The sequence below is a fragment of the Boleophthalmus pectinirostris genome, unplaced genomic scaffold (assembly GCF_026225935.1).
Source record: "Boleophthalmus pectinirostris isolate CB_2022bp ecotype Guang Dong unplaced genomic scaffold, ASM2622593v1 HiC_scaffold_6, whole genome shotgun sequence".
Classification (NCBI taxonomy): domain Eukaryota; kingdom Metazoa; phylum Chordata; class Actinopteri; order Gobiiformes; family Gobiidae; genus Boleophthalmus; species Boleophthalmus pectinirostris.
This window is the reverse complement of record NW_026571447.1, coordinates 24,019,594-24,044,844: the sequence shown is the minus strand read 5'-3', so window position 1 is coordinate 24,044,844 and position 25,251 is coordinate 24,019,594. Positions and strand designations below refer to the sequence as shown.

At 37.1% G+C, this 25,251-nt stretch overlaps 1 protein-coding gene across 1 annotated transcript in view; it reads left to right on the top strand.

Annotated features, from left to right (window-relative positions):
* Window positions 1-2,704: 2,704 nt before the first annotated feature.
* The window catches only part of col14a1a (collagen, type XIV, alpha 1a), an 86,122-nt gene continuing 63,575 nt past the window's right edge, over window positions 2,705-25,251 (top strand). The window contains exons 1-4 of the mRNA XM_055163876.1: window positions 2,705-2,798; window positions 11,246-11,359; window positions 14,183-14,326; window positions 14,599-14,688. Coding sequence (XP_055019851.1) covers window positions 2,705-2,798; window positions 11,246-11,359; window positions 14,183-14,326; window positions 14,599-14,688 — 442 coding nt within the window. The remainder of the gene's footprint in view (window positions 2,799-11,245; window positions 11,360-14,182; window positions 14,327-14,598; window positions 14,689-25,251) is intronic.

Genomic DNA, 25,251 nt, shown 5'->3' with positions numbered 1-25,251 from the left:
AAATCTCTACTTGCCCAAAATAAATACATAAATAAAATAAATAATAATTTAAAAATATATATTTCTGTCTCGCGGGAATTTATATAGGCCAATCAGAGAGCTTAGTCTTATAGTGCTTTCCCCGATGCTCATACTCGCTTTACAGTTTTGTTCCTTGTTAATTTATTTCATACTCTATGTTGATAAGCAAATAGCCATAGCTGACTGACGGAAATGAGGATGCTAATCTGCGCCATCGGCCCCTACGACCACCATTTACCGTGCCTAAGCTAGGCTACATGCAAACGGACACACCCTGTAACCAAATGAAAACTTAATTGAAAAGAGCTAACAGAAAAAAAACTTTTGTGGTAATTTTAAACGTGGTTTTATATTTCGGCGTGTTTGAGTAAAAACTTTCCTTCACAGAGAGCCCTGCGTCATCGTGCCTCTAACATCCAATCCGTGGATGGATGCGCGATCGTGCACCTGCCCAGAGCGCGCGGAGACGCACGAGGAAAACCAACGACTCTTTATCCAGCCGCAGCACATGGTCTGAGTAAAGAAACCCGAGAGAGCAAGTTGAAGCGCACAGGTTGGTGGTGTATCGCTCACGGCCACTACAGCCTCTGCTCTCCATTCTCTGCTCTGATGCGCGGAGAAAAGGGTTGGTACAAGGGAGGAATGGCTGGAGGGAGGAATGGCTGAATAACGAGCGGAGAAACACCCACTCCGGACCGACCGAATTGTATCCGGACAAGAGTGAGAAGAAAGAGGAGACAGACGGAGGAGAAGAGAGAGGGGAGCAGGAGCAGCGGCAGAAGCGACGTTTGGTTTGAATTTGAAGATTTAAACTGGGATTAAAAGCACTCGTGGAACTGATGTTTGAACAGGTTTGGAGACGTATTTCATTCATTATTTTTACTATTAAGATAATTAGTGCTCAGATGGGCGCCATGAAACTTTAATTGATTCATTTAGATAATTTTAATCTGTACAAGAGGAGCTTTGAATTTAGGCTACTATTTTTTAAACTAAATAAATATTATGGTTGGGAAATATTATTCTTACTACTCATATGGTAAATACATTTGTTTAGGACTATGTATTTGCCATAGCGTCATCATAAGAAGATTATAAAGGATACAAGCTTGTGAATGTTGTTTTTCATTAGGTAATACGCTCTAAGTTGCCCTCTGGACTGAGTGAACAATGAAATTAGGCAAAGTGCACATATAAGAAATCCAATAGGCCAATGTGCATATAATATGGCACTAATTGGTCTTAAGGGTATCAACAAGAAACGAGCAAAGACTATAGAGTGAGCCCCAACCTACTTTGTCTGGAGTGCTTTGTCTCACTCTAACTTGGGTACTATGCTCTGTTTACTATATTATACTATGTCCTGTATAGTCATTTTTGAATTATAATGATAGGCTGTCAAAAATATTAAATATAATTCTAAGAACTTCAAAAAAAATAAAAATAAAATACTGTTCATTTTCACCTTCTTTCCTTCAGTCCAAGTACCCCCTGGTCAGTGCTCAGGTATCCGCAGAGGTTCCCATACCCCTGTTTGGGAAACATTGGTATAGGCAATACAGACAAACTACACATTTTTATGTAATTTGAGTTTGGATATTGAATGTTATATTGTTCTTAATGTCAAGTGTGATTTATTTGCCCAGTTTGACTTGGGTTAAATATACATTGCTCATTCTACATGGTATGCAACAAGTTTGAGACTGTGATTGTTATATCTGATATCCCTGGAAAACTGATAAAGTGGGCCTGTAGGCTGCTAATGGAGAAGCAGACGTTTTTAGTAAAAGGAGTCAATCTTAAGAGGGTTGAAATGATAAGGAGCAGCCTGGTTTGCCCTAATCTCTGCGCTCTGGTTATGCCCTCTTGTCAGGTCTGTCAATCTCTGTGTCTGTCTCTTGTCCATCCTTCGCAGCTCTTCTGTGAAATTCTGTTCTTCTTCAAAGACAAAGTGGTCCACTGTTTCCCCATTTGTGTAGGCGTGATCCCTAACCGCTGCTCTGTGGTCAGTCTAGACTGTAGGGCTGCTGCTCTGTAATTGTATCAAAGTGGATATTAAACAGAACAACTGACTCCAGATCAGGGCTTATGGGGCTTTCAGGCAACTCACCACTGTCACTAACAACTGGTGCTGTCACTAAAATTTCAAAATTAATTTTGATTGTAAGGAGAAAGCTTGATACCCCAAATCAACTTTACTTACAAAATATAATGTAATTTCCCACACAAAAGTAGTACAGTAGTTTCTTGAATATTACCATGTGGTCTTATAGAACAACGACAGTAAAAATATTCAGGAAATGCCCAATTTTGTTCTAGTTGTTTACTTTACACTACCGATACTTCTTCAAATGATTATCGAATTTCAATATTTTTATTCATGATTTATTCATTCACCATGGTCCTGCACAGCACAACATAGCTCTGGTCCTTGTGTGAGTATCCCAACATAACTAAACCAGTCTGACACTTGAATTGCAGCTGGACTGGGTGCAGATTTTTATTTAGATTGTATTATGTTGCATTGTATATTGTATACAGCCAAATTTTAACCCACCCTTCATTATGTAAACCACTTTCAATTACTTTGTGTACAAACTGTGTTCTACAAATAAACCTTGCCTTCTTTGTTTTCATTGATAATATCTTTCATATGTTCAGGTCTAGACTGCTGCCTGTGAGGATGTTGTCAGTTGGAAGGATCAGATGGTGTTTTTGGGCTCCTCTGCTGCTACAAGCCCTGGTTCCCCTTTCTTCCTCCAATGCACAGGAGCAGGGTGAGTATTTTAAGGAGGAGGTGCTCTTTTGTCCTGCCTCTCCCAAATACCCGGTCATCCGATGTCCTTCCATCTGTTTCTCCACTCTCCTCCTTTGCACAGCCTCGAGCCTCACCTCTGTGACCTTCTCCATATCCACTGCCCTTCTCTCATTCCTCACCTGAGCCTTGTTTCCAAATTTCTTCTCTCTGTTGGATATCCTACTCTTGTCCAATCAGATCATTTCATACTTTGGATCATATTTTGGTGCCTTTTCGCCCGGCAGCATACCAGCTCTCTCAGTCCTCTGCCGATGCTGCCACGCTTCAGAGGAGTTTTAATAAATGCGTTGTACAGACGTGCTTCAAGCTGGGATGATTTGCAGGGCAATGTGCCGCACAATATATATCGCCTCACTTCGGCAAACCTCATTTAATCAAACTGGGCCCCTCCTAAAGGTCTGCTGCTGTTTTCAGGTTTCTGAAGGGGTCTGAGTGACTGTAATAAATTTAACTTTAACTTTGGATATTAGGATTTTTGCTTAGATTTTTTGATGAGAATATATTATGCAGGAAGGGGCTAATTTCATTAAGGACATTGGTAATCATATTTTGTGAGAGGAAAAACAATAGAAACTATTCGAAGTTCTATGTGGCACCAGTTAAACTGGAGAGGATTAGAGTTTTTGAGTGGAATTATGCTTCATTGTGTTCGTTTGTTGATATAAACTTGGCTAATCTTTGTAAATTATAGGAACACTATAACACGCCCACTATAACAGCGCACTCAGCCACACTGGTCTGTAAATGCTGAATGAAATGCAAAGGGTTCATTGAGGCAACTGTAGAGCTTATCTTAAAGGTGCACTACGCAACTTTTCTGGTGGAGGGCCCACCGTACTTGTTCTCATGGAAATGCTATTGCTTTGTCTAGTTCCACCGTATAGATTAAACCTAACTCTATCTCGAATGAGACAGCACTATGCTACATTACCATTCAGATCTGTGGAGAGTCACCTCTATTTACAGAAGAAATTAATTGTATTTTTGAACAGCAGGAACACCTGTAATTAATAAATGCTAGATGGATTTGTTTAATGTCATACCATTGAACATTCTAGGCCGAACAATAACATCTCCATGGAGACAAGCAGGTGACAAACCCTCCGGCAGAAAGGTTGTGCAGTGCATATTTAAAGATTTGAATTGTCCATATTTAAAGGTGTACTACGTAACATTTATGGGGTCGTGTCACCTCTTCATGGACGTTTTATTGCTTTCCTTGGAATGTTCCACATGGTATTCATTTTTTATATCTCAAAAAGGACATGTAGGTGACATCTCAGATGAAGTTACAGGTCACATCTGTGGAGAGGCAATAATAACAGCTGTAATTGAGGAAAGAGCTATAAACTGTGGAACTTTCCAGGCAAAGCAATAACATCTCCATGGAGTCAAACAAGTGGAGAACTCTCCACCATAAAAGTTACATAGTGCACCTTTAATACAGGGCTCTAAGGAAAATAAGGTCTGTACATGTAGACTATATAATGTATTTTTGCCAGTTTGATAGGCATTGTAATTAGTCACCTCAAACTTATGCATTTCAGTTGACAGTTTGGCATTGGCATTATGTCCATTATTGGATTTCACCTCACTTTAAGTTCAATCTCTGTGTTGACTGTTCAACTTTCTCGATAAAAATTAGGCTTTTCATTCAAAAATTAAAAAAAGCTTTTATTTTACTCCTCCACAGTATTTCGTCACAGACTTTTTTCACCCACATTTTACTTGTGTTTCAAGTATTCCTCTCTATTCCAATTTCTTCCAACTCATTTGCAGTTCTATAGGTCATGCTTTTCATATTAGTCAGACAGAAGCTGTAGGTGAGACAAAGGCATAAATCAGTTCCCAGAGTTGAGGAGCAGGAGGAAGGGACCTCACAGACACTTGGGGGTTATGCGCTGTAAAGTCGCCTCAATAAGGGCCATGTGATAGCCATTAATTTAGCTTGCGCTGCCCCTTTAAGCTGCAACATCTGCTCAGAGGGATTGGAGATTACTTTGTGCTCTGCCCATGGAGGATGTTTGTGTACACAACACAACTGCATGCTGATAAGGACCTCCACTAGTGAAAAGTGAGCCAATTCAACAACAGCAAACTTCTCATATAAAGCATCACTGCACATTTCTCACACTAGCTTGCTTTAATTATCAGCCTACCTGTTTCACAGTATCTGTATCTCATATTTTTGGAAAAGGCTGGGCGATATAGTGATTAAAAACCTAATCGTGATCTCATCCCTGTGACGATATTGATTTACTCTTTCTCTGTTTAATGTGTCTTCTCAAGTACAGACTTTCCACCTACTCCTCCTGCTCTTGGTTTGCCACTGTGAGGCTTTGAGTGAGTGACAGCTAGATTCAGCCAATTATAATGAAGTGTGAACTTTCAGAGAGAGTAGATGACTTTACACATGAATCTTGATATAATCAAAATCCTCCCAAATTTTTTTTTGCCATATTGTTCAAATTGCTCACTTGTTTCTTTTTTTAAACAGTGTTAACCAAAGACTATTGTTGAGATGGTTTTGCCTGTAGTAGTCTTCTTAGTGTCAGATGGAGAATTGTATTACAGTGCACTTATTCTTGAGCAGAAGTACTGACTTTTCCCTTTTTCCTTTTGTCCTAACATAGAAAAGTACTGAATAAGAAAATGTAAATTTAGTCTGTGCTCTCAGAGGAGCCAGCCCGACCTGCAGCTTTTGATGCTGTTTTCAAAGCTGTAGTGATTGAGGATAGAAGAAGCATTATTTCTGAGTGTGGACATTTGCCAAAGTTTTAATCAAACTAGTGCAAGTTTTGCAAATAAAGTGGACCTTTATTATTCACAGTTACCTGAGCATTGAGTTCCCACGTTCCCTGAACACGTTAGCAGGGTGCAGAGACGATGCGGTTAATCCTGTGTGAATTAACTGCGTGCATGGTTAATTATGGTGATTGATTTTGCTGATTGGTCGACAGCTGCGTCAATACATGCTCCAGATCACATAACATAAGGTTATGTGCCCAAGAACATGTTCAAAACCCATTTTCAGTTTGTAATTGCATGTCTGGTTCAAGCCACTATTAAATTTGTATTAAGTGCGAGTGTGCTGGCCAGTAACTTGTAATGAAGAGAAGAGGGCCATAATAGGAAATTGTTAAATCATAAACAAAGAATGATTGAGATGGAACAACCTGTTTTACCTTAAAATTACTCTTATTTACCCAAAGCTCTAAAAGCTGTTAACACACATAGCCACCTTGTCAGTCTTATTCAAGAAGCCCTTTTCCTTTGGCAACACAATGTAAACAAAACATGATGAAAGCAAAGATTACAGAAGGGAAGAGAATTGTATTTTGTCAGTTTGAGCTTGTCTAAGATAAAGTAGTAGTAAAGGCTACATTAAATATTTAAGTGTTGTACACCCTGTCTCTAGAGGGCACTAAAGATGAGAGGTAAACACAATACTTGTCATAAATTGCCAACAAAAAGTAGCTAGTCAATCTTGAGACCAAAACAGAGGTAAATATTTGATGTATTTTACATTCCATTCGTTTCAGCAAGTTATCTGACTAGCTTCTTCTGCAGTCTTAAATTAAATTTCATTAGATTGGGATGATTAATTCATTTTTCACACCTCCGTGATGATAATTAGGCCTATAAAACCTTGCATTGAGGGAAAAAGTGCTAGCATAGCATGTGTTTGGAGGTAGTTATTTTTATGCTACAGTTAGTGAGTAATGCCCCTCTTGAAAACATGATGAATTACCTTGTTTTGTTTCACTGCATATTCAGATGTTATTTTTGTAAGTAGTCGATCAGTGGTTCTCAAACAGTTGTACTTCTTAGGGTGGTACGTAGATTTCTCTGCATTTCTGATATTTAAATATTTAGTTATAGTCAATTTAATCCATATTTATCCTTATTCATTGGGTTCGTATCACATCTGTGAAGTTTAGACCTAGAATTGTCCTGTTTTAGACTTGGTTTAGATCTGTTGCAAGTTAAGAGGCCAATATTTTCTTTATATTTTCTTTAATATATTTTTGCATTCTTTGAAAACACGACCCACTGCCTCCAATTCTTTTCTAGGTTTCTGGGTCTTGTTCCTCATCCAGGCTGATTGAACCTACTTTTAGAGTGGTTTTATGAGCTCCTCTTGCAGCCATGCAGAATATCATGCCTTTTCTTTCACACATGGACTGGGCTCATTCTGCAGTCTCTAAATGTTCAGTCACTCTTTGGAGACTTCATACTCGCGTACACTCAAAGCGGAGGAGAGATAAGTGCTACATAGGTAAGCAGTGAACAGAGGAGAATGACATTAAGCCACTACGGATAGGAGTAAGTGAAGGCAGGGATGGAGGATGAAAGAAGGAAGGAGACAGTTTAAAGCCTGGGATAAGGCACAGAGCTGGAGCGTGTGAGCAGCTGAGGAGATAAAAAAGGCACAGTGGATTTGGGTTAAGCACCATCTCAGTCTTCAGGGTTGATGTGGAAGCAATGAAACGCACTACGCCACATCAAAAGGGAGCTGCATGGATCCAAAACCATAACACACACACTCACACATGCGTTTACAGTAGTTATCCAGTGGTGACAACTTAGGAACAAGCCAGTGTCACCCATAGAAACTCGATGCTCTGGGCTAATCCAAAGTGAAGAAGCGGAAAACAAGGAATTATAGGTTAAAGGATCGAAAGTGTGGATGAGAAAGAAATGGAGTGACAAGAGATTATGGAAGAAAGAGGGGAAAAGTAAGGTCATACAGTGCTGAAGAAAGTCAGAACAGTCTGCCAAATCTGTCTGTTTTTGAAAGAAATTCTTAAATTCTTGCTGCTTTATCGATATACACAGCCCTACATGTCTGAGCTTGACTTTCTCTGAGGTATTTTTGTACAACTACTGTAGTATTTAGACAAGATGTAACACAGTATATCATCCCAGAAAGGACATGTGTGCAGTTGTAGGAGTTAAATCAGTCTGCCTTTTTAAATACATATATAGTTTACTAGTACTTGTCTGTATAAATTTATGTTTTTTGAACCTTTGATCTTTCAGTACAGTTTTGGTCAGATAAATGGTCCGTTCATGGAGATTCTAAATATATCTCAGCTCTTGTGGTGCCAGACCTTGCCCTCTTTTAGTCAATTAATCAATACACAGGGCATCTCTTTTATCAACCAAAATATTCTCTGACTACAGTGCTCTGCATCTAACCCCTATTAGGGCAAACTATTACGAGTAGTGGGCGACTGCAGTGCATCACTAGAGAACACTTCTCCAGATCTTGTTTAGAAGTACCTATAGCTTGAGAATTACCTTATCATGCATGATTTAGGCTAATGGGGGAAACCGGAGTAGAAAATCCATACAGACAGGAGAACATGCAAACTCCACAGTCCTATCTGCAGAATCTATTGTACAAGATTTTGGAATACCAGAATACAGTGCAATAAAACCCAAAGGCAATAAAGACAAATAGAAACAGTGAGGTGAAACAAAGGATTATAAAGCAAGCATTTACTGTAAGTGTCCAGCAGCAGCTTTATTCTCAAACGTGTCTTTTCTGCTCTGTTGTTCTAATCCATACATTTCCAGTTTGTAATGTGCTGACATCTTCAACTCTGCTGATTCTGGCAGAGGAGGAGATTACTCGCCTCGTACCCCAGATCAGCACTCATTTAGGTTGCACACGACACTGACATGGCTCTGAACAGATTGATGGGTTTGCAATATTTTCATTAAGATTCACTGACTATCCACAGTATTTACCCCGGTTGCTGTTGCTAAGCACTAGTCACCGAGGCTGAGCCAAAAAGCTTGGGTTTAGCCCCTGGCAAGAAGCTACAGACAGGAGCTGATGGGGGTTTGTCGACTTCATAAGTCTTATAAAGGAATGACGGTTTATACTGGTTTGGAGAAGGCCTGCCAGATTAATAATATTCTAATAAAAATTGCAATTTGAATGGTCAAAATTGGCTATTTAAAAATTTGCAGTTATTCAACTAACAAATGAAGAGCTAAATATCTCATTGTATTGTGTTATAGTGGTACAGGTTGTATTTTAGTTATCTACAAATGTTAATGCTCCTCCTGGTTGGGTTGTCAAATGTATTGAAAATTAGGTGCTTATTGAAAACTAGTATTAAATTAGATACTCATTCAAGCAAGTATAAATACTGAAAAGAAATCACATTTATCTTTATGAATAGTTTTAGAAGGGTCTTGATTAAAACTAGTATAACGTTCATTAATTAAACTATTACCATTCTTGTATCAAAATAATTATTGAGTATCAATTCCCTAGTAGTAGTATTGAAACTGAGTTTGGGATTTTAGAAAAGTTCCTAGATTTGGTTAAAATGTGCACCGTGTACTGAATCATGATTTTAAAACTTCAATTTCAAATCCAAACACAATTGCAATTCATGAAAACACAATACTTTCCCGGGAGTACGCACAACTGCACACGATCCATTATTTATCATGGACAACTTGCAGCTTGCTTAGAGTGATTTGTATTGTCCTTGACTATAATGATCTGAATATTTTTAGACTACAATAGAAAGAGGAAAATTGCTTTATAATGTGACACTGTGGATTACCTTTTTTCAGCAGACCTTATGTGAAAGATGAGCTATTAGAGACATCAAAGCCTTCTGATGGGTATTGTCTAGTCGTTATCTATTAATCGTTGTAGCTGTCTAATACTGAATAGACTCCCACTTGTTGACTTTGACATCAGTGAGAGAGGGGGTCACACTGCTGTTAATTTTAAATGATAAATCAGAGTGGTGTGTGTGGCAGAGTGACTTCATTGACATGCAAAGCAAAGATCACTGTATTCAAGGCAATTTTCAGCCTGTTATTGGTATCCTGTCTGCCAACTTCATTCACCTACTATCAAGCACACATTAAATGATATGAACGTAATAATCTACCCAGCTACTCAGCTAGCTTAAATTATTCATAGATTCTTATTGTGTGGTGTAATTATTCTTAGTCGTCCTATGCATTCTGAGTATTTGAAAAAGGTTTAAATGTAAAAAGTGGTGAGCTGCAATGTCAAAGGGCATTATCAAACATTTAAAAAATGTTTGACAATTTAAGACTCAAGTGATTTTTTACCTAAGGCTTTTAATATGCTGTTGTTTTCACGCACCAGTGAGATCATACCATGACTAAAGTCAGGGGGAAATTGGTGACAAGTTGTATCAAAATGATTTACCATATTTTATTTGAGTTGAATATTCAAGACTAGCTTTTTCCATCACAGATGTAGATACTAGATTGTAGTGTAGATGTAGATACTAGATTGTGTGTTTCTTTTCGGTCCTTTGGATTTGGCTCTCCTCGTTTTTACAATGCTTGTTTACTTGAGTGCAGCTGTTCTTTTCTGTGCAGTTTGGTGCAGTCTGATTTTGACCTTCTTTTTACCATCTCCCCATTTTAAAAGATGTTTCTCTATGTGTATTTGTTGGAGCTAGCGCACATACACTATAGCAATAGCTCCTGTCACCATTTTTAACCACAACAGTCCAGCTTTATTGCAGACCTCAGCCTGCAGGACTATTGTGGACCATTCGTTTTTCTGAGATATTGTTTAGATAGAATACACATCACTTCTATGATGCCTTAAACCCTCACATTCAAAGTGAAGCTGAAATAACCTCAGAGTGAGGTCATGTCCCTGCTGTGCTGCATTCTGCTCACCTTGACCAAAAATTTGACAAATTAATTTCTTTATTTTCTAAATTCTGCATTATTTTTTTCTTTTTGCCATTTTCATTTCAGGGTCACAGGTAATTGCCTGTCTCCTAATTTGTATAAATGGACTTGACTAAAGTATCCAAAAGTTTCATATTTGTAATTTTTTTTGACATTACACTGCCCTCTTTATTTATATCTTGTTGGAACTGCCACAAAGAATACTTTATTGAAGTTATGACACTGGTAATGAATTATTTCCTCCCTATTACCCTGATTAATTACCTTTCGTAAAAAGTTATTCATTTGATGGTCACCACCTTATCGGATAAATTTATCTGTGCTGAGGACTGACAAAATAGGCTCCAACTAAGCTTAATCTTTCTGACTACTTATGCTATTCACAGACTGAGAAACCCAGAGCTAGTACATGGTAAATCTAATTTATTTTAATCTATCTACATCTTACCTAACCATTAACATTTCATAATGTAATATTCACATTCCAAGACATACTATTTCATCTTAACTGGAGAAAATTCAGTTTTATTTATTTTTAATTATTTAAGTAAAGTAAGAGTAGGATCTTTAAATATGTTTTATAGTTGTAGAGGCTTTTCCTGACTTTTCAAATAACCATCTGTTCTTTGTGCTTTATAACTTTCTTTCTGTTTTTGTATTGTTAAAATAAAATATAATTTTTCTCTTTTTCAGCTCCAGCCCCAAGGCGGCTAAAGTTCAAAGTTCTCAGCCCAAACAAACTACTTGTCACATGGAAGGAGCCTAAAGGAGACTTTGACAGCTACCTGTTCACCTACAGCACTTCAGGTAACATCATCCCACTGTAACACAGACAGTATACACACTCGCTCCCACACACCACGATCAGTATATTTTCAGAAACGACTAGAGGAGCCCATGGATTGTGTGAGACTGTCAGAAATGGATTATGTAATTTTCTTCTTATCAAAGTGCCATGAAGGGATTACACAGCAAGAGATGGAGACTCTACATTTGCTCAGCCTTTCAGCCAAGTTTTGAGACAAGGCGCTGTTATTTCTGCTCACACAGACCCTGTCAGCACTTTACAATGACAGTCTGATAGCACCTGCTGCAGCCTGATGAGGTTCAGACAGGGACAGCTTTATGTCCCCTGCAGTTTCATTTAAAGACTCTTACATAATGGCTTAATCATTTCATTGTTCCAGTGTGCATTGCACCATGATAACCATTCTCCTAGTTTAGGCACGAAAACGTTTGAATTAAAAACTTCCACCTATTGTACTCTGCAAACCACCTCCATGGAGATGCTGGCTCTAACAAATCTGTAACAAAATAGCTCCAAAGACTAATTATGAAAAATATATTTAAAAAAATAAAAGTACAAATGATTACTTATTTGCTTCCTCAGGTATACTTGAAAACTAAACAAATTCTAGGACACAGCGTGCTGGTACATCGTTAGACAGGGTGATTTAATAAAAAAATAATAATAATGGTTTAACCTTACAGATACACCACATAACTTTTCTGATGAAGGATCTACCACCTGCTTGTCTTTCTGGAGAGATGTTAATGATTTGCCTGCTATGTTTCTGAGCATGATATTATTAGTTATTCATCTCCTTGGAGACAAGCAAATGACACTACCAGGCCCAGTTACTGATCAGATCTGTGGCTGAACAACTCCACTAGTATACTTTCATGTTGTTGAACATTACAGGCAAAGCAATAATGACGGACCCCACACCATAAAAGTTACATAGTGCATTTTAGAATTCACTGACTAGAGGATATAGGTTTACAATGCAAATTTCATCTGTTTTGTGTTAGAGACAAAGATGTGCCAAACTGCAGCAGTGCCACTTTTATTTGAGGTAATGATTTATAATGATAAATAGAAGAAAACGACTTGGAGCTCCTAGGCACTGCTGATGCACTGTATAAACTAACTCATAAACAAATAACAATAGATTGGCAAAGTTTATTTTGTGTGTATAATGTAATTTGAAGTGATTTCTCAAAGTACTGCAGAATGGCTGCCTGATGTGCTTTACTACAGAAAGTTAGATTAGAGACACAGTAACCCTAAATCAGGATAATCCCAGTTAAACCTTTTTCTAAATTAACCATATTGTCAAAAAAAACATGAGCTGCAAAAATATAATCGCAAAATGCAACACTTTAGTAGTAATGAGTCATAGTATATCAATTCAACCCTCAAATCTTATCACAGTACAGAAAAACAACTTAAAAAGTCTCTAAATCACTATAGTAGTCACTATAGTAGCACCTTAATATTTTGTCTGCTTAATCTTTCTATTTTGCTTATTTCACAGTGTCAGTATGTTGTCTGTATAATAATGTAATAATGTAATGATGTCTTTTGTTTGTTAATGTGGTTGTTTTAAATATTTCATGGTGCAATTTGAGCTTTTTGCACATGTTTTTACAATGTGGTGCCACAATGACAAAAACAATATTGTTACATCTGTCATTTATAAACAATAAGGTGATGTAGCAATTATTTGTGACTGGCAACACTTGACTTGGTCCTAGATTTTAGTGTGAGAACGCCTATGCATCACTTGCCTCATCTGACCTGCCATACCCTTGAGCGGGATAAATCTGACCACTGCTGGTGTCATTACTCATCGTGGGACAGGAGGCTGAGGAGGCGCACACTCGCACCTTATTGAGGGCCAGACTGATGCAGGGTCACGATTAAAACGCGCTGATAATGTGACCCGTGGACCTGTTGGGATTAACTGCTGTGGAGAGGGCACCACCGCATGCTGCCTCTGTGTTTGTGTGAAGCTACAGTTTATTTTAGGTCAAACTCCAGTGTAACTGTCAAAGTCACTTTCATCTGACCTGCAGCCAGTGATTTATGAGCTAAACTGACTGCAAATAAGTTGTACCTAGTGGTAAACAGCATACAAATGTGAAGCTTTAAAACCGGCATTATTGTATTGTTTTTGGTAGGGGTTTGTAGTAGTAAGAAGGGACTTTGTTTAACTAACCTAAAGTCTAAACCAAACCTATTACAAGGCTTAATTAGACTAGATCAGGACTTGAGATTGACCATTTCAAAGGTCCTTCTCTGACTAATACTTCTTTTACATCACACAATTGCCTATGACTATGGCATGTTTTTCACGTATGGTTCAAAATATTAATGGGTGTTGTTATAATATGCAACTAACATGCAAATGATGTGTACATGGAATAATGCTTTATGGAAAATTATTAAGATTAGCTTGGGGTAGGATTAAATTAAGTCTTCCTAATCCTTTTTGAACATACTGACACGCCTTTGTATTTTTCTTTCACTATATCCTGCATTGTTATTTATTATGTGTTCTGTCAAGTTTGTAATAAAAGTGATCAATCAAACTGTATTTTTCTCATTGAGCACAATGGGGAACAAGAAACTTTACTGCTAATGGTGTCAGTTGAAAACCTGAATAAATATGTGTCTATGATCATGAAGGAAATTTGGCTGGATGTAAACACATCTGTACACAAACCAAAGCTTACTTGAGGTGAAAGGAAAATTATACCTTTCAAAAACACACAAATATATGTATGTTTTTTCATCATGCAGAATGAATAATACAACTAACATTTTCTTCTTTGTCTGTGCCATAGACGGTCATCAAAAGGAGATTGCTGTACCTAAGACGCAGCACCGGGTCATAATAACAGACTACAGCCCGTCCAGCCATTACACTGTGAGCGTGACTGCGGTCAGTGGCAGCCTCCACAGCAGATCGCTACAGGCCACATATAAAGGTCGGACACCAATCTTAAATGTTATCTTTAAATTACAATTTTCTATAATCTTCAGTTTCAATTTTCTCCTGCTCCCTCAAATGATTTTTTTTTGCCTAATAAGCAGTTCTCCTCTACTATATAATTTGCTCAGCTCCAATTTCCTTTATGTAACCCAGTTGTTTTTCTCATTTCATTTTTCATCTACATTATGAACGGGATTATATTTAGTAATGATTTAGTTCTATTAAAAAGATTGTAATTTGTATTATTTATTATTATTTCTTATGCAGGGGAGAGGGACGATGGCAGGGACCAGAGTGAACCCCAAAGGCTAACAGAAGGAGTGGTGCTTCCTGATGAAGCCAATGAGATTTCTGGAGGTAAGACCACTTCTGTTTCTGCAAATTTTCCTGATTTCCAAACAGATTAATAAATTAAGTGTGTTTTTAGAAAGTCTTCAAGTCTGTTGTCATAGTGATGCTTAAAATTAGTATTTGTAGCACTATATTAATAAAACACATATCCCACTATTATCTTGTCCTAGTGGAAATATGGTTCCTCATTTTAGACTTTAGTTAAGATTGTCCATAAATCCAGAACATCATGCTAATTACAATAGAAACCATCCCGAACATTGGCATAGGTTGTCCAGTTGACCGAATAAAATTTTTCTTCTGCTATGGCTCCTACCTGGACGACTGAGAGATTACACAAACATTGGCATAGGTTGTACAAATGAAACAATGCTATGGTTATGGCTGTGCTATTAGTCAAATTTTAATCGGACTGAGAGCCGATCATTTCATATCAGTGATCAGCTTGGAACTTTTTAATCCAGAGGTCTACAGCCAGTCCTCTGTCAGTAAGAGTTCTATTTTTTGTTAAATTGCAATGATTAAATGTCTATGTTATGTTTGTTATGGCTGGTTTTAATTGAGGGATCAGTTAATCAATACTTTTTGTCATAATGCCCAGGCCTATACTATACATGTACGCTATCTGCAAAGTTAGTGAAGACATTTCCATCTTAATTGTCGATACTTGGCAGAGCTCCTTCTGTGTGTAGGTACTGGAGACTCTCTCAGAGGTGACCTTGATTGTGCCAGCTTCAGAGATTATAATCATTTCCTATACTGCATTTCAGCCAAATAGACTCAAATTTGTTGGAAATAGTCTTTGTGTTTTCACTAACCATGATGAAATTTGTGCCTTATTAAAATGTGTGTGCTGAATACGTATTACAGTTTCTTGTTTGAAAGTGTTATCCTTGGAGTAAAGAGCACAGCTGTAAAAGACAAATCTTATTACATACACTGCCTTTAGGAAAAACGACTTCCTAATTTGTTACTTACAGATTGTTTAACTGTGTGTTGTGGACATAAGCAGGGGTTGTGAGTCGAAACAGACCATCCATCCAAGAGTTTGAAAGGAGCTTAATTGTCTGTCTGGTGTTACGCTGTCATTAGCTGGGACTGGCTGTATGCAAACAGAGAAGTCAAATTACCCTAAAACCTACATCTGAAAATCCAATCGATGGTTTTAAAAGAGAATCTGTTGAAGTCTTCATTTTGAGATGTCTTTGTTATTATCTGTGTAATCATCTTTCTGACTCAAGGAAAGAGATAATGGGATTAGTTATTTCATATTACAATTTGGGTGTGAAAAAGCAGTAACATTTTCAGATGAGTCTATCTCTTTGTAAATTAATTTGATTTTAACTAGAAGAGAACTTTGCTGACTGGGACATTTCAGAACTTAACCTTTTCTTCTTTGTTTGCTCCTGTAGTCCAGATTTTATTACATTTATTTTCAGATGTGGTTTCAAATGAAAGACTGTTATATGCCAGTGTCGAGGCTTGAAGATGGAGATGCAAAATGAGAAAATCAGTAGGTTTCGTATAATACAAATAATTGTAAGAGCTCCCAAATAAACCTATATGTAGTTTTGCATTTTGTTTTTACATTTTACATTTTTTGCACCATACTTGAACAGTCTATTTAGTTTTGGCACCATACTTGAACAATCCATGGCAACCATACATGGTTTGCCAAAATATCATCTGAATATTCTTATGGAGATTAGGCAAAAACGAGAGATTTATGTCAATGTCACCCACTCATAGTTTTAAGAAGGTAAATAAGTCAACTGTTTGTCTTCAAAATTAATTAATCCCAAGTATACCCAAAAATCACAACAGCAGGCATCTTGCAGGGCTTGTCAAAGAAGGACAATTCCTGGGGGCTTTTTCTTCAAGAGCGGTTGTATATGTACTTTGGAAATTAAGCTTAAATAATATTTCCTCACAGATAATGGTGATATTTAGACAGCTGGGTGATACCGTGCTGGAGGTCGTCTGAATGTGTTTGTGTGGTCTCGAGGTGTGTCCTGGTCTATATTTGTTTCAAATGTGGGTCAGTCGCCTGCAGTAGTGAAACAGATGGCTGTCCCTCTGTAGCCTGGGTCATTAAGATCCAGCCGATACAGAAATCAGCAGTGGATTCTTCTAATAAAAGCCCCAGTCTTCTTTGATGTGGAGGAGGAGTGAAGGGCAAATGATCTGAGAACGGAGATTTTTGATCAGGTTTCCAAAAGATCTCTTATGTTTTTTTTTTCCTTTAAACAGCTTTTTAACATGAATGTTTTGAATGAAATCTCATTGGTCAAACAAGACAAATCATTTTTTTTGTTTTTAATGCAAAGACATGTATTGTTTTGCACATAATTTTAAAGGGTCAACAAGAGTGCCACCTTACATTTAGATGAAAAACTCTTGGCCTTTCTTCTTAAATGAACAAATCAGCTACTGTTCTGTACTTCTTGTTGTCAAACTAAGTAAATGAGCAGTTGTATTTTGTGGATAAAGTAATGAGTATGCAGCACATGAGCCAAAAAGAAAGGGTATTATATAGGTATTAGCCAATCTGATATGAGCAGTCCCCTTTTAAGTTGTATAATTTTAATCACATTCTTCTCATGCTAAAATTACTAGTTACCGGAGCTTCTAAAAAAGAAAAAAAGATTTTGGTGTTTTACAGTAGTTTAAAATGAATGGATAGCAGAGATTTAGTTTAAAGAACCTTAAACCCCATCATTACCTTCTGTACCTTTGTTTAAACAAGCTTTGTAGGTTAAACACACATTTTCTATACTTCTATCTTCTATCTTTTTTCTATGTGCGTCAGTGCCAAGAACCCACTATCTTAATGCGTGTTAGCTCATCAGCCATGAGAAGAGTGTTGGCAGTTTCAGATTCAGCCCTCTGTTCTCGTGACCCCTGGGACCGAGCTGTGAAAGTTGAGTTTGAGGCCAATGAGATTCTGTTGACTTTGAGCGCAGATATCCATCACCTGTGGAGAGGCTCTCAGACGCACCTGCAGAGGCGCTCTTCTCTATTTATGGCCAGCCCCCAACGCCATCCCAATCATTTATCGGAGCACGGCTGGGGCTGGGGTGGAATTTCAACGCATTATGTGTTTGTATGGGTCCATTTGTTATCGTGGTGATCCCTGTTTATCAAAAGTGTTCAGTGACAGGTACAACATAGTGTGCAATGTAAGAAGGGCAACAGTTTATTGTATTACCCAGTTTAATATCTACAGGGGAATATCAAAACAGTGACTCTGAAGACAGTTGTAAAACTATTGGGCAGACTTTTGAGTGTATTGAATAAGAAAACTGTTATAGCTGCAAAAAATCTGATAAAAGGGTAAACTAAAAGAGAGCGTAATCTTTGAAAAAAGAGTAACTGATATTTTAGCATTTTGTGATACTGTTCGAATTTGTGTGCTTGATGCTTGAAGCTCGACCAAGGCTTTCACAGGTATAATTTAGCACATTTATAATCAATTGGAAAAATATAATCTTGTTGTTACACTTTTTTGAGATATTTTTTGTCAGTGTTGCCTCTAGTTGTCCAAGAATTACCTTTTGTTTTCAAGATTTTTGTATTGATCATTTGGTGTAATATACAGTCACTGTTATATGCTTCTGGGGATTGTTGAAAAAATTATACCTACTAATCTAAATTTAAACTAGTGTCTAAATTAGATTAAAAAAAATTTACTTGAAGTATCGCTACTTTTTCTAACTAGTTTTAATTGTCTTGACCAATATTATAACTATATCAACTCTATTAACTAATTATTTTGTTATGAATAGAACTGTCATGTCACAAATTTTGAAGCGATACATATTTTGAACTAAATACGATAAACAATAATATTGAAACCGAACCATAAAGCACAATTATCCCCCAAAAAGTGTTCTAAGTGTACAATATTGTCAAAAAAAAAAAAGAAGAAAAACAGAATGCAACACTTAAGTAGTAAGTGTATATGTAAAATGAGTCATAGAAGTTATTTATTCAACACTCAGCTCACATCTTATCATACAGAAAAATAATCAAAATTTTTTTTACACTAGTACAAAAAAAGTACCTCTATCATGTATTGAACAATAAATCAATATAGAAATTATCCTGACAGAGCTATTGGTGAATATTTCATTCTATTGTCTAGAAATAGTATCGAGCATTTTCCTTAACATCGATATCGAGTTTGAAATGTAAGAATTAGGGGATTCAAATTATCGCGTTAATTGCGATTAATTAATTACAGTCATATTTAGCGCGTTATGTTTTTTAATCGCCTTAATCTCATTTTTAATCTCTAACTTTACTGTTTCTGAATGCGAGTTGCTTTATTATAAAACCAGTTTTTTTATGTGTTGTTGGGACAACAACACACACACACACACACACAAAACACATTTATACACTTTTTTATTTCGGTAATTCCACTCATTGCCGGAAACCCATACAAAACGCGCGCAATAAGAGGGATGTAAACGTCATGTTAACGTTGGCGGCGTCAGTCGCACAATGGACGAGGTCGAAGAGCCAGTAGAAGAGAGTCAGCAGTGCACAGGTAAAAACCCATTCGTGTCTTGGAAATTATTCTCCCGACGTGAAATATAAAAGAAAATAACAAATATAATATCGCCTACAACTTAAATTTCACTGGTGAAAACAACCTGCATAGGCTCATGATGTCTGCACTACTGTCCTATAGTGACCTGCCACATGAGGGGACACGCACACAAACACAAACACACACAAACAAACACACACCTTCATCATCGTCATTAACCTGAGAACGCGCGGACCACGTTTCCTTCCGTAGTTACTGCGCGGACACCGACGTGCTCCCGTGAGCCGCGTGTGGATCGTGTTTTCTCGCTTACGCTGCGTAAACCGCGCTTCCTCCTGTGCGCCTCTAAACCAGAACTAACACCAAGACTAAAACCAGGACTAATCCAGTCCAGGACTAAACCAGGACTAAACCAGGACTAGAACCAGAACTAAAACCAGGTCTAAACCAGGACTAAACCAGAACTAAAACCAGAACTAAAACCAGAACTAAAACCAGGTCTAAACCAGGACTAAACCAGGACTAAACCAGAACTAAAACCAGGTCTAAACCAGGACTAAACCAGAACTAACACCAGGACTAAAACAGGATTAATCCATTCCAGGACTAAACTAGGACTAAACTAGGACTAAAGCAGGTCTAAACCAGGACTAAAACAAGGACTAAAACCAGTGATCTCATATATAAAGCATTTCTCTATCAATAATATTTTTAATATGGTTAAGGAAAGTCTTTAAGTAGACAAAAGTTATTATGTTCAGATTTCCTCGTCTTTGCTACTTTACAGCAAACAGTTTCTTATTCATGGAGACTTGGGCTCAACAGCCAATTTGGAGACATTTGTTAAACAATAAATGACTTTATAAAGTCACTTTTTTTAATCTATATCAGTCTTTTGATCTGCCACAATAATGTAATAATGAATTTAAATGAAAATACCTCAAATTGAAGGCTTTTCTCAGCAATTTTTAGGTGAGATTAAAATGAGATTAATTAGATTAATTAATTACAGATCATAATTAATTAATCTCTAAATTTTTTTAATCGCATGACAGCACTAGTAAGAATTGTGACACAGTAAATATAGAGAGACGTAAACTCCAGTAAATATAGAGAGATGTACTGGTTATAGCTCTGAACGTAACATAAGCCAGCGATTAGTTTTGCAGCTGATGGTAAATGTCATCGACAGACAATTTTAGGTGAAGGTGGAGGAGTATTTAACAGAAATGTAATCCTACAAATGAAAAGTGAGGTGGAAGAGGAATGACTTGGAATAAAAACTACCTCCCAGACATTACATTAGCCCTGCATTCATCTTGTCTCATTTAGTACTATTTCAATCACATATATTGTTTAATGTTTAGTGTTGGACTGAAGCCAGATATTGAATAATTCTCCTTAGAGTGCATTTGGAGAAGTATGCCCCTCACACACTACGAATATGTGCTCTGTGAGTTGAGAGAAGCTGTGGACATTGGTCTTTTTGACATGAATGGGGTCTGGCCAAAACCTCGTCCTTGTCCTCTATTAAAGGAGAGACGGTGTGTGTGTCATGGCCGAACTGATTGTGTAATTGTGGTTAATAAGAGCGTTTGTGTGTGACAAGGGCTTTAATGTGTTAATGACATTTAGACCATTAGGGGCAAGGACTCCTAAATGCAGAGGTCAATTAGCATAATTAGCTTCCACTTGTCCCTCATATTTGCTGCTTTAGTTCCACTTACTGCACTGTGTCTCTGTGCATATCCAATTTAGGTAGAGCTTTGGAGGTCTCTCTTTTAAAATGAACCTTCCTAATTTGGCAGTGTCTTGTGTACCGAATTCTACCACATAATTTAAGACAGTGGTTCTCTAATTTTTCTCAGCTATTAATAACACGTATTTATGTTTCTGAATGGATCAAAGCCAAAACTGGTCTGATTAGGAAAACTCCGAAACTAAAGAACAAGGAACAACTTAAAGTGTGATTTAAATTGACTGAAGACTGAAATTGCAGTGGAACTTTTATTACAGAGTTGGTAATTTGAAGATACACATACTACATATATAAATTTTCAGGTGGGAAGTCTGCCACTGCTTGTCTCCATGGTGATGTTATTGTTTTGCCTGAAATGTTCCACAATATAGCATTAAACACAATTTTTACACTGAATTACTTTTTTTTTTTTGTGCTAAAAAATACCATGAAAACAGGCATTCATACTGCGCGTGGGCTCTTCACGGATCTGACCTACAACTTGGCCTGATGGTCAGTTGTAGGTTTTATGCCGTACAGTGGAACATTCCATCCTAATCAACAACATCTCAGTAGAAACAAGGAGAACCTCTGGAAAAGTTCCATAGTGCACCTTTAAGCACTAGTATAGTTTCTGTTTAATATATGGTTTCTGTGCTCTGAATCCTTTTGATATGTTTCCACATTCACAGCGTAAACCACATTCAAAATACAGCCGTCTCTTTTAGACTGTTGAAATTAATGACTTTATCCCAGTATTTAAATCTAGGCTTGTTCATTTCCCAGAAGAAGACCTTTAAAAATACAAATTTATCATTTATGGAAAGCAGGCAAATCATAACACTGCTTTGCATATATTTCCATGATTTCCTGTGGCTAATAATAACTGGTTTAACTGCAATACATTATCTAGATGTTGTTCATTGGCTCATCCCCTCAGCACATGAACACATCTGTCAACAAAACAAGCCCAAGTTTAACTGCAAATGTAGCAGAACGAGCAATAGAGCATGTGATTTATAGGCTTACTCTTAATTTTATTTACATATTGGAACTGAATTACTAATCAATTAACAGTTTCTGTATAGGTAGTTGTTGATACTTAAAGACCCCTTATTACGCTATTTTTATTATTACGCTACATTTCCTCATCAAAAACTTACCTGGAGTTTTGTTTCATTCACACAAATCCTGCATATTTAGGCTGAGTTCTTCTCTCAAATGGAAAACTTTCTATTCCACCAGGTGATGTCAAGTGGTAATACTTAAACTCTATTTTTAAACTCCATACACCTTCATTTGGATACTTACAGCCCTGGAATTGCTTTTATCTACTGAATTAAAGGTAAAAGACATGACATCACTGGGTGGAACAGAGCATTTTGAGCTTTTAGAGATGTAGACAGATTAATAAACCAGAATTACCCAGACATGTGTGATTGAAGCAAAACACAACTCCAGCATTATAACATGGGTAAAAGCCCACAATAGTGAATATTGCATATATCTATGTTTTTAAAGTCATCTCCTTCACCAAACAATAACTGTAATAATTCTTAGCTCTCAACATCTATAATGAACTCCATGCCAGCAAATTATTGTTTTTGATCAAATTTAAATTTTTTTTTACATCGCATATATATATTATTTTAAGAACAAGAGTAGTACAAACGTAGGTTAAAAAAAGCTTGAATAATGTGCAATAGTGTTACTGAGTTAAAAACCACACAGACATTCAACATTTGGCTAAAAATAACTAGAAACGCTAAGTTAACTTTGGCATTTGGAGAGGAGCCCCGCAGTGTAAGAGGTGGGTGTGTGAGCCAGGCAGAGATTAAAGAAGGACAAACAGACGAAGAGAAAAGCAGAGCAAACTGGGGCAGGTATGCAGTCCAGTGTGTGCTCCAAAAGTAAAGACAAAAATACTGTGAAAGTGATTTGAGGCTTGTGAGCTTGTGAGCTTTGAGCGTAAAACTTTCTGTTGCCTGGTATCTGTCTGCGTTCAGTGAAGAGGAACAGAACAGGTCTTGGATTAAAGATCAGTGACAGGTCCCAGTTAGAGACACACACTTTGCTCTGTTGTACAGGTAAACACACACAGGCCCGCAGGTGAAAACAGCCAATAGGTTCACACAACATCACAACATTCCTGAATCCCTGTAGTTTAAAGTGGTGCTGGAGGACAGCGCAGAATTCTGTGGTAGAATTTGCTTTGCTGAATTTGATGACCTGGTTTGTGGTTAATATTGCTGTAATTGCTAAGTCTATCCACGTGAAACACAAACTGACACAAAGTCTTCTCTGTCACAATAAATAAATAAAAATAAAATAATTTTATAGCCATAGCCATTCAACCCTAACTAAGTAGAAAAGACTGTATAACATTAAATTAATATGGCAAGTATGTGGAGCCGATCCCAAACAAATCAAGATCAGGTTTGACATTTGTGGATCATAAGTTAGAATATTTCTTTCAAAATCAATGAATCTCACCTCTAAGCAAGCGGCAGGAGTATCAAAGCATCTTGTGAATGAATAAACGGCCCAGAAAACCAGAGCAAATGTTTTTAAGTTAAGCTTTTGGCGTACACCTTCTTAAATCCTGACAATATTTATTTTGGAATAACTTATCTCTTTTAGGCAGAGCTGAACAAAGATTTGAAATAATTTACAATTATACAAACATGATTTCACATATGTGTGAGGTAATGTTCTTTCCTCTTCCTTGCAGACAGTTGCACACACTGGAAAATTGGCTGAAACACTGATTCATTTCAAGCTGTTAAAGATAGTTAGTTCACATAAATTTTCAGTTTGTAAATTGATTATATGCTGTTAATATGTTTGAACATGCTCCTAAACACAGAGAAAAATGGAGGATTTCCCACTTTGATGGCTTATGATTTGAGAAAGGTTAGAAACAGGTCACAAAACATAATTACATCTTCAACACAATATTTAGGGCTAGAAAAATGGGGAAAAATCATCCTTGTATTGATCAACTATATATATTTTTTTTATTAAAGGCTTTTATTATGCTCATCTATGTTATAATGTTGCCCTCATCATAAACATACCTGGAGTTGTGTTTTGTTTCTTCCACGTGTTTAACACACAAACCCTGCATATTTAGAATTCTTCTCTCAACACCCTGTTCCACATTGTGATGTCATGTGGTAATACAGGAAGTGCTCCACTGGGTTTTTAAAACTGATACACCTTTCCTAGAATCATTTGGATAATTTCAGCCCTGGAATTGCCAATCTCTACTGAACTAAAAGTAAACTCCAGGTATGTTTTGATGAGATAACAACATTATAGCATGTCTTAAAGCTCATAGCACTCAATTTTGTGTAATATAAGACTTTTAAAAACAAATAAAAGTAGTTAAAAACAATATAAGAATTTCACAAACATAAAAAATGGACATAGCATCTTTTATGACGATAACTTGGACTTTGGGATATAGAGTAAGGGTTTAGTAAAACTATTCACACACGCAGGTGGATTCACACAAAGGGTAATAATAGTGGTGTGTGGGGGTGTTAGCCTGGTCCCATCTATCTGAATGCCTGTCACCGACTTCGCTGCAGAGGCCGGGACACAATCACAGCGACGAGGGAAATAAGACTTAACCAGAGAGATTGAAACGACAGCGCTCAGTCTGATCTCCGGCTAAATAGAGGTCAGCACTAAATCAAGACTGGGCAAAGCCACTGTTAATGAGAAAGAGGACCAAACAACGCGTTTAACAACACATTATTTCTGTGCAATAAACTGATTCTGAAATGGAGAAAGGCAGTAGTGGATAAAACTCATTTCTCTGTATGTTTTACTGAAGGATACACTGCAACCCAAGTACAGCACTCGGGGACTCATCTCTTGATCTTAAGCTTGGTTTGGTCTTAGCTGGAGTATTTTATCTGTTGTGCATGTTTGTGAGTTGGATTTTCTTCTATTGTATCACTGCTCTACACTTCAAAAACAGTCCAGTATTGACTCTGCAGATCTATATAATTGTGTGTTTCTTGGCAGAAGATTTCTTGGCATTGTGCTGATTGTCTGCAATGAATTTGTCTTCCTTTAGAGTACCACATTGGCTTCGTGTCACGTCAGGCTCTATTTGTGCGCGCGTACTGTCAATAAGCAATACTTGAACTGTGTGAATAGCTTACATGCCAGTTTAGTGTAGTGCTTTCGTCAATGATCGGGCTGCTCAATTATAGAAAAAATCATGTTAAGTTAGTTAAGTGTGATCTGATTAAGCAAATTAGAA